The sequence below is a fragment of the Echinops telfairi genome, unplaced genomic scaffold (assembly GCF_000313985.2).
Source record: "Echinops telfairi isolate 266 unplaced genomic scaffold, ASM31398v2 ScPeMD7_5592;HRSCAF=6446, whole genome shotgun sequence".
NCBI lineage: Eukaryota > Metazoa > Chordata > Mammalia > Afrosoricida > Tenrecidae > Echinops > Echinops telfairi.
The window spans coordinates 22,692,620-22,703,426 of NW_022109491.1; the positions used below are offsets into that span (position 1 = coordinate 22,692,620).

At 36.3% G+C, this 10,807-nt stretch overlaps 1 protein-coding gene across 4 annotated transcripts in view; it reads right to left on the reverse strand.

Annotated features, from left to right (window-relative positions):
• The window catches only part of ITCH (itchy E3 ubiquitin protein ligase), a 129,794-nt gene that overhangs the window by 8,522 nt on the left and 110,465 nt on the right, over positions 1–10,807 (reverse strand). For all 4 annotated transcript variants that reach the window (XM_045295594.1, XM_045295596.1, XM_045295597.1 and 1 more), the window contains 4 exons: positions 7,771–7,891; positions 7,301–7,405; positions 5,546–5,642; positions 1,149–1,221 (listed from right to left, as the gene is read on the reverse strand). In XM_045295594.1, coding sequence (XP_045151529.1) covers positions 1,149–1,221; positions 5,546–5,642; positions 7,301–7,405; positions 7,771–7,891 — 396 coding nt within the window. The remainder of the gene's footprint in view (positions 1–1,148; positions 1,222–5,545; positions 5,643–7,300; positions 7,406–7,770; positions 7,892–10,807) is intronic.

Below are 10,807 nucleotides of genomic sequence, written 5' to 3' on the forward strand. Positions count from 1 at the left end.
CCACTCACACCACTGGTCCTGTAGGGATCATCTGCCCTGGATTCCCTGTATTTCCAGTGCCTATCTGTACCAGAGTACCTCCTCTGGTCTAGCCAGACTTGCTAGGTAGAATTAGAGTCATGATAATGGGAGCGGGGAGGAAACATTTAGGAACTAGAGGAAAGTTGCATTCTTCGTTGTTGCTACATCGCACCCTGACTGGCTCGCCTCCTCCCCAAGACCCCTCTGCATTGGGATCTCCAGTGGTCTACTAATGGGCTTTGGGTCTGCACTCCGCACTCCCCCCATCATTCACAATGGTAAGATTTTTTGTTCTGATGATGCCTTATGCCTGATCCCTTCAACACCGTCTGATAGCATGGGCTGGTGTGCTGCTTCCATGTGGGCTTTGTTGCTTCTGAGCTTGATGGCCACTTGATTACCTTCAAGCCTTTAAAACCCCAGACACTACTTTTTGATAGAAGGGCACCATCAGCTTTCTTCTCCACATTTGCTTATGTGCCCATTTGTCTTCAGTGATCCCTTCGACACCTCGCGATCACACAGGCTGATTTGTTCTTCTTCACCACATTTGCTTATTCAATAAAGTAATTCTAACAGCTAATTTCAACTTTGATTTCCTCGCTGCATTCAGAAAAAAGTTAATTTTCCACATGCCACATTTTAAAAAATTCAGGGCTAAAAAAACAAGAATCACTGGCAATGAGGACAAGGTATCATTTGGAGTGATAAAATGCTCTAAGTGGATTGTGATGATGGTTGTACTACTCTGTAGATCTACAAATCACTGAATTATATATGTAAAATAGGTAAATATCTAAACAAACCCAAACTCGCTGTCAGTAAATCAATTCTGACCGGATAGAAGAGCCCCTGGGGGTGGCCAAGACTAACTCTTGGATGGGAGTAGAAAGCTTCCCCCCTCTCCCTCAGAGTAGCTGGTAGTTTCAAAACTGGCCTTGCAGGCAGCAGTCCTATGTGTAACCACTATGCCACCAGGACTCCAATATATAAAGGAAGCCTCAATAAAGCAGTTAAAAATAAATTGATACTGTTAAATATATTTGATTTCTAATATCTAACAAGTTTTAATACCTATAGGGTATCTGGAAAAGGGCTTTCTACTTTCACTTTCTAAATTTACTTACCAAGTATGACTTCTGGGTAACCAGTTTTCTTTCCCCACTTTTTCAATGCAAAACTTCTGTGGTCCATTGCTTCCTATAAATATATAGAAATAAAAAATAAACTGTAGTTAGGTCAACCCAGTGGTTTTCAAACTGTGGTTCCTAATCCAGTAGTATCAGCATCATAAGGAATTTCTTAGAATGAGAAAGCTCACTTTAAATTATTGAGTTGGAAACTCTGAGGGTGGTGCCGGGTTAATTCTGTTAGGCGCTGAATTTTAGAATGATGCATTAGCTTAAAGCACAGCCAAGGTAAGAAAATGAAGCTTTAGACACCATTCCACAGCTAGAATCCAATACAATGATTATTAGTAACTTATAGAGAACACACAAAAACTATAATTTAGTAGGTGTAAACACAACAGCGAAACCAAAATCCACTCTTACACAAAAATACTTGATTTAGGTAGAGAATTGTTAAAATCTTTTAAAGTGGAAGCTAAATGCCAGTAAATCAACTCAATAGCTACCTCGTGTGTCAAAGGAACTGTTCATTATTTTCAAAGTAGGTCTTTCTTCCAAGGGTTTGTGTGTTTTAAACAGTTATGTAAAAAGTCCAATAGCATAAGAGTTTATTATTTCTTCAGTATGAAGTTTAAAATGATTAATAACGCTTGAAAATATTTAATAATTAATTCTCTCTACTTGATACTTCTTTAACCATACAGTTGAAAAGGAGTTTAATTCAAAAGTGTGACTATTAACAGAGATGCTTCTGGTTTTAACAGACTTAAAATCAGATATTAAATATCAGAAACATTATGAAAGGAAATGAATTTATAGGATTTCATTAATAAGGCTGTTTTACAAATACATCGATTATCATTCTTAATACTTCCAAAAATATTATGGAGCATAAAATCATTTTAAAACTAGTTGTAAAAAATTATATACTGAAATTATTATTTTTTAATCATTTTATTAGGGGCTCATACAACTCTTATCACAATCCATACATACATCAATTGTGTAAAGCACATTTGTACATTCATTGCCCTCATCATTCTCAAAACACTTCCTCTCCACTTAAGCACCCCTGGGCATTAGGTCCTCATTTTTTCCCTCCCTCCCCCTCCCTCATGAGCCCTTGATAATTTATAAATTATTATTTTGTCATATCTTGCCCTGTCTGACATCTCCCTTCACCCACTTTTCTGTTGTCCATCCCCCAGGGAGGAGGTCACATATAGTTCCTTGTAATCGGTTCCCTCTTTCCAACCCATTCTCCCTCTACCCTCCCACTCACACCACTGGTCCTGTAGGGATCATCTGCCCTGGACTCCCTGTATTTCCAGTTCCTATCTGTACCAGTGTAGTACATCCTCTGGTCTAGCCAGACTTGCTAGGTAGAATTCGAGTCATGGTAGTGGGAGCGGGGAGGAAACATTTAGGAACTAGAGGAAAGTTGTATTTTTCATCGTTGCTACTTCGCCCCCTGTGAAATTATTTTTTAGGCTTTGTGTTTTCAGTCTTACTCCAACACTGTCTCTAAAGGTCTATTACAGTGGTTCTCAACCTTCCTAATGCCACGACCCTTTCATATAGTTCCTCATGTTGTGCTGATCCCCCAATCATACAATGATTTTCGTTGCTACTTCCTCACTGTAATTCTGCTACTGTCATGAATCAGGCGACCCCAAAGGGGTCACAACCCACAGGTTGAGAATCACCAGTCTATCACATAGCTTCTGTGTGGACAGTTGATCTATATTTCTATTCTCAGCCACCTTTCAAGTGATATGGCCTCTAGGCCTTTTAAAGTCTTGATTTATGACAATGCATTTTATAACATACTTGTATGCATTCATCACTACTCCAAACCAGTATCACAGCACTGGGAGTTATTTTGACCCTACCCTTTTAAACATATATTACCTAATTTTTCTTCTCTTTGACAGTTTATGATTTATTTTGGCAGATGTAGTATTCCTACTTCATTCATGCTACATACTCCCATTATCAATATTTAAGTCTGTTATATAAATACTTAGGTCTATTTTCTTTAATTCATTTTATAGGTCTGCTATTTTCTAGTTTTCTTACTTTTACACAGAATGGCTATGATCTTATCTTAAACTCAAACATTTTCATAATAAGCAGGAATAAGTATCTGTTTACTTGATTATATCTTCTAGTATAGCTGTTCCCAAATAGTCATGTACCGAAATAAATTTCATTACAAATTATTAATTTCTCCTTTGTTTTATAATTAGGCCACATATTTTCTTTTATTTTAATAAATCATTTTATTGAGAACACTTACAGCTCTTACAACAATACATCCGTTGAGTCAAGCACATTTTCCTTCTACTTGAGCCCTTAGTATTAGCTTTTTTCCCCTCTCCCAACCATCCTACCCTCATGAACCCTTGATAAATTATAAATTATTATTTTCGTATCTTACACCATCTGCTGTCTCACTTCACCCATATTTCTGTTGTTCATCACCCGGGGGTGGGGGTTGGGGTAGTGTTTATACATAGATCATTGTGACTGGTTCCCCTTTTCTCCCCCTACCTTAGGCTACATACTTTAGAATCTATAACCTCTCCCTCCCATCAAGTCAATGTTGACTCATAGTGCTTCCCTTGTGGTTTTCCGACACTCTTGACTGTTTTATGTGAGTACAAAGCTGGGCGTGAGCTACGAGAGGTTTCCAACTACTGACTATTAAAGATCGCAGCTCAACACGTAACCACTACACCAACAGGACTCAGAAACCCTAGAAGTTCCCCCAATAAAATGATTAAAAAAAAAAAAAAAGAAACCTAGAAGTTATTTCGTCTATCAGTTTCATAGAAAATCACAAAGAATTATAAGCATTAGTCTTGACTTTTCACTGGGTGGAAGGTTAAACCAGAGGCCTTTTAAAGTCTGAAATCACCTTGGCTCTACTTTTCAGCAGTAACCTTCTGTGTGTGCTTAGACAGCCTTATTCAACCCCAATTACTATTTAAAAGAGCAGATCTAGTTTTTGTCTTTTCAGTGATTAGATTTACAGTTAGTATTGAGACACTTGTACCAATTTTTTTCACTGCTATTTTCCTCCCTAACCTCCAAAATAAATGTTTTGTTTTCTTTTTGTCCTTCCTCAAATTAAAGTGTATTCATCATCTTCAGAAACTGTCTTCTCTAGGACTTCTTTTTTAAAAATTTTTTACCACTTTATTTTTAAAAATCATTTTATTGGGGGCTCATACAACTCTTATCACAATCCATACATACATCACTTGTGTAAAGCGCATTTGTACATTCATTGTCCCCTCTCTAGGACTTCTATAGTACAGTACTGGGTACAAAATTCCCGTCTATGTATATTAGCTTCTGAAAGACTATACTACTTTATTATCTCTTCTTTACTCTGAAGTCTCCAGGATACTCCTGGCAAATATCTAAATTAGATGTGTGTAAGCAAACATGCTGTACTCTTGTCTTCTATTGTGTACAAAAGAACTCCTTCCCACAGCTTCAAGTCACTGCTGTTATGATGTCTATAACATTTCCCACGACCTCTTACTGGTACATTAGTCCCAACTATACAACTGCCCCCTGGGACTTTCTACTGGTCTGCATTCACCTTGAACTCTGAGTAGGATCTGAGATCTCCTCCTCCCCTGCACCCTTTCTGTCTCGTAACTTGGGAGTTCTCTTGGACAGTCCTCCTTTATATGCCACCCATTTTCCAAACCAAGTATTATTTTTTACTTATTTCTTCCTATAGAACTTTCCCAGTATTTATTCTTTTTAGTTTCCACTTCATTTCCTAAGATCAGGATCTCATCATGCTGTAATAATTTATTTCTATCTCCAGACTCTCCACATCTTTTAATCTACCCAATTTATACCTTGCTATGAAGTCTTCCTAAAGTGCTGCTTTAGCAATTCTGTTCAAAGCTGTTTTCATAGCTTCCACTATCCTCCAATTAATATCCAAATTACTTTGTTTTGATAACATGGAAACTCTGTTTTAGCTCTGCAAGTGATACAAGGATGTCTTACTGCTTTTATTTCTGCTATGCCTTCGCTTGTAATACTATATATATTTATTTTTATATATATAGTATTATATATATAAATATATATATTTAACCGTGTGGGTTTCCGTGACTGTTTATGAATTTACTTATTTTTAACGTCACAAAATAAATATTCTCATAGTCACTTTAATACAACATAGCTTAATCACTCACAGGTACTGCAGTAATTGCAAAGTAACAGGAAATGTTACAGAAATTGAAATGTGAGCGATAGCCCGTGGTTCAAACAGTTTCTACTTGTCTGTTAGTTCTGTAATGTTCATTAGCACAGCAGTGGAATAAACACGTGTCTCCATAGGAAAGGTGATCCTGTGTACATACCCATGAGGTCAGCAAATCCTCCCACTGGCAATCGACAGGTTCCAGTAACAAACTGCAGAAGTCTCATTCTCTTTTCATTATCGATTTCTTTAACAAGCTATGAAAAGTACATTTTAAGAGGTCATATGTTTACCATATTAAACCAGAAAGAGATAACATTTCAAATTTAAAACAGACGCCCTGGTGTCAGGTAAACTACTCTAGATATAATGGCACCTAACACTGTTTGTCCAAGCCCCACCAGCCTTTCCCTACGCATATCTTAGGACCACACCCTTACAAGAGGCTAAAGAAGGACACCAGGCCCAAGAGCAGCCTTCTCATGCAGTCTCAACATTAGCTCTTCTCTTCACTCCTTAGACTATTGGCCCAATTTTAGTGTATGTGCTGCTCAAGCAAACAAAGACTATCGGTCCAATAGGACATTCAGAATGGACTTTTGGTGCATAAACAAATCAAATCTATAGACTGCTAACCCATATCCAACCTTCCTTCATTGTCCTTGAGGTTTGGGGACAGGCAGGAACAGTTGGGTTTATGTGGCTTTTACCACTTTGACTCAAATATTAGGTTTCTAGAAGACGCGTTCTAAGCTACAGCGCACTTCTATAGCACAATTCTTTTGGCTGTCAGATATTTTTGTAAAGAACAATTTTTATTCTACTAAACTACTATTATTTTTAAAATGCTAACCCTATTTGTTAAAGAAGTTCAGTTTATCTTTTGAGTTACTTAAGTGAATGCAAACTAGATCTAAATTTTCCCTTGTTAACATTACCTAACTCTTAATGAGGTATGAATGATGAATCCCACACTTCTAGTTAGACACTTCTAATTATTTCTAAATCATTTAGATTAAGTAGGTGCATTGTGTCTTTTGGGGCACTGTCATATTTTGGACATAAGGAGAAAGTGTGTTTGCTTACTTGGCAACAATCTTAAGAGGCTATTAAAATCAGTATAATTTATTTATGTAATACATAGTAGGGGTTGTGCTGCCAGTGTACATTCATACATTTTGTTGTGATTCATTTTCTATGTGACATATAGTTCTAAAAAACATGTCTTCCAATAGAAACAGATTAACAATTGTTGAGATGAAAGCTCGAAAATATTATGCTAATTAAAATAAATCAGGAACAGGAGGATAAATACTTTATGATCCTATTATGTAAGGTATCTCAAAAGGACAAATGCATAGAGACAATAGTAGATAAGTAGTTGCCAGGAGTTGGGGAAAAGGAGAGTGGAGAGCTACCTGTTAATTGGTGCAGTTTCTGTTTGGGGTGATAAAAAGTTGAAAATTGATTGTGGTTATGGTTGTACGATGTGGTGAATATAATGTCACCAAACCACACAATTTAAAATATTGAAAAATGGAAACTTTATTATATATAATTTTTACCATATCCATAAAGACTTTTACACCAACCTTCCAAATCAATATTGACTACACTCACGTTGAGACAACTGCTTCTGGAAGAAACTGAAGCAAAATATTACCCATCAAAGAAAAAGCTTCAGTTCACGACTGAAAATAGTTATGCTAATTCTAATAAGCTGAAAAATCTTTATGAAATGACTTTTCTTTGTAAAAATAATTACTCAAACTGTTTATTTTCAATTTTCAAAGGAGCATAATTCAGTGTTCTGGAATTCTCATTCTTTGTCATGTTACCGATAATTTGCTTTGATCCAAACAGTCGAATGCCTTTGCATAATTAACAAAAAAGAGAAAGAAACAGATTAACAAACCTGCCAGAACCATATGATTTGCTTGCTTGTCCTTGTGTAATGACGGTAGATGGCATGTCTCTGCCAATCATTCAAATCAATTTCCTGCATTCCACATAAAAGAACCTGTAGGGAGGAAAATGGACAATTTGTAATTCTAAAGCCTATATAAAAATGAAAAAAGGGTGAAAATGTACATAAGTATTAAAATTAAACACAGCTACAAAATACACAAATTACTAAAAATGCAAGAGCAAAAAACACTATTCAGGAGGTCTCAGTTTGTCACCTGCGTCAAGACTTGTAGTTACATTACTCATAGTTGAATTTCTATGTGAGGAATGTCATACATCATTCATCATAGAGATGTCCGTCTTTTTAAACACTGGAATGCTCAAAAACATTCTGACAGCAAAAATATTACTGATGGCACGAGAAGGCATTATTTATCAGCATACTACAGGAAAAGATGAAAAAACAAAATGTGCTACCTCTAGTTCTTTTGCATCAAAGTACTGCAGATACTGCTGAGGAAGTATTTCATTAAAGCCCTCAAAGAAAGCTTGTGTCTGTTCTTCAACACCTCGAGACAGCCTCCACTCCGCTACCATTCTAGGAATAAAAGTAAAAGAGATCTATCAGAAAGTTTGTTTTTCCTGTTAAACTGTATGTAAAATAATTTTTTTAAATTTAAACAAAGGTATAAAAGATAACATGATGAGCTCAATGTACAAATCTCCCAGCTTCAACACAGGATAATTGTGTTCCATTTATGGCACTACTCATTCCCTCGATATAAAAAATATTTCAGACTATTATCTCTAAGAATATGGATCTCTTTTTAAAATCATAAACACCATGATTACATTTTAAAGATCAAACAGGCACATCAAATGTTCCAAATTTTAACTTTGCGCTTTAAAAAAATCTTTTAAAAATGCCCAGAGTACACATCTTAAAAAGAGTTAAACTGATTTTTTTTTCATTTTGCTGTAGACTATTTCTCAAAAATTTTAGTGCAAGAAATGTATACTTTAGGAAGTGTGATTACTCAACAACTTATGACATCTTTTAAAGCCCTACAATACTGTACACTATTTTTAAAACTCAGGAGCACTCCTGGAACAGTGTGTTCAGTGTTTGGGATGAGAGACACTCCATGGGAGAAAGAGGAGGCTTCTAATAGTATTCTCAGCCTAGAAAACCCTAAGGAGCAATTTGAATTTGCCCAACAGTATCGCTGAGTCGCAATTAACAGCAGCGGAAGTCTCTAAATGTCTGGGAAATAGCAGTCTATTAGTGTACTCCTCCTAGAGATAACAATTATGAACTCTAGGAAAGTTATTAAAAATGACTAGTTGAAGACATCAGAGAAAAACAAAGAGCGAGTAGAAACTGGAGGTGATGAGACCCGGATAGGAATATTAGCATGGTAGAACTGATCCCTATGTAATACTTTTTTTTTACCAGAAGGTACTTTCCAGTGTACCCAAAACATAGGGGAATAGGGCTAAACTCGAAAGTAAGAGTCTTACTAGGTTGGGAGTATAAAGCTGCCAGGTAGTTGTGGGGAAATTTCCAGAAGGAGCCCCAAATGTGCATCTAAAATCCTCACTCTTTCCTAAATTACATGTGTAGAATGATGTTATAACTGACTCAACAGTAGAAAAAATGAGAGATTAAAAAAAAATTCTATAGAAAGCAACAACTGGAAAGCTAAATACATCAGCAGAAATGTAAGCAGCAACCTAACCTGCAAGAAAGAATTCGAGAGCCCCTCTCTCACAACGTTAAAGGGGCTCACACTGAGTTTTCCATCAGGAAGTCAGAGGACCATGCAATGTTATGATGCAGGACTTAGGGCAAAAAATTTTCCACAGAATTCAAGAGATCTGATCTTGATTTAAAATATCTGCCAGGTAAAAAACAAACAAGCAAATAAACTCAGTGCCCTTTGACGAAGAAAAAACTTTGGGATCACTATTAAGTATCATTAAAAAAAAAACACCCACAAACTCTATACACAAGCATCAGAAAAATGTAGCTCATAATTAAGGAAATGCCTTAAGATCCACTGATAATTCACTTTGCATTTAGCAATGACTTAAAAGGAGTTATTTTTAAATGTATTTAAATCTTAAGAATGAAATGGCTGTGCTAAGAAGCTGAGGATACAGCAAAAGAAACAATCAGTGAATTCAAAAGTAGGCCAATCAAAATTATCCAAAGTGAAGCTCAGAGAAAAAGGACTGGAAAAGAAAAAAAATGAACAGAGTACCTGAAAACTGTAGGGTAACAGTACAGGTTAAATTTATGTATAATTAAAATCTCTGAAGTAAAGAAAATAATGCCAAGAGGAAGTGAAGCAAAAGGAACATGTATAAAGTTAAATATAAAAGCAATCACACGCACATCATGGTCAAATAGTTAAAATCTAAAATTTTAAATTTCAGAAATAAAAAAATATATATTTCATTCATAACAATAGCAAAGACAATGGCTCACATTATTAAAAAACATGGACATCGACAATAGAATGACCTTGTGAAAAGGAAACGTTGGGGAAAAACATTCCCACACATTACAGTAAGGGAATAAAAACACACCATTAACCTAGATCTAGTAAAAATATCCTTCAAAATGTAAGGTAAAAATAAATATGTTTTCAGGTAAAATTGAGAGTAATTAGCTGCCAGCAGATGCATACTAAGAAATGATAAAGTTATTCTGAAGGGAAATTATTCCAGATGGAAAAATGAATCTGTGATTTAAAAAATGAAGAGGGGCAGATACGGTAGAAATATGAAGGGCTACCCTAAACAAACCCACAATCCCCCCCACCCTCAAAGCTATGTATATTTTTTTTTTAACTAAACAGCCTTATCACCTTCAAAGTACTCCCCATTAAACTTAATACATTTGAAACTCGGCTATGGATAGCTAACAGCACCTCCCTCGTTTTTTCCTCAACGATGTCAAATCACAGTCTTTACATGTCACTCTTCATTCTCAGAAACAAAAAGAAGTCGCATGGGGTGAAGTCAGATGAGTAAGTTGTGTGGGGCAAAAGATACATGCTGATGTTTGCCAAAAACTGGCACACTGTGTGAGCAGGTACATTGTCATGGTGGCAAAACCCATCCCCGTCTACCACAAATCAGGCCTTTTTTATCACACACTCTTATGCACTATGAGTGCACATTTTCTTCTGTTCAGGAAGTTAACGGATATCAAGAATGAGGCTTGTCATCAATTGATACTTCACCTTTTTTGAAACAAGAAAACCACTTGTACACTTGAGTTTTCCCCATAGCGCTGTCCTTGTAAGTTGTGTTCAACACAACAGTTTCTGTGACATTTTTCCTGAGAAGTAAACAACATTTCACAGGCGCACACTGTTCTCTTAAACCAGCCGTCACAAAAACGAGGCTCAGGGTACACGGTTAGAAAAAGCTCACTGTGACCAGAGAACCTGTTCAGGAGACTGGGTGCACTAGCCCAAAGTGAGCTGCTCAATGCTCACCTGGG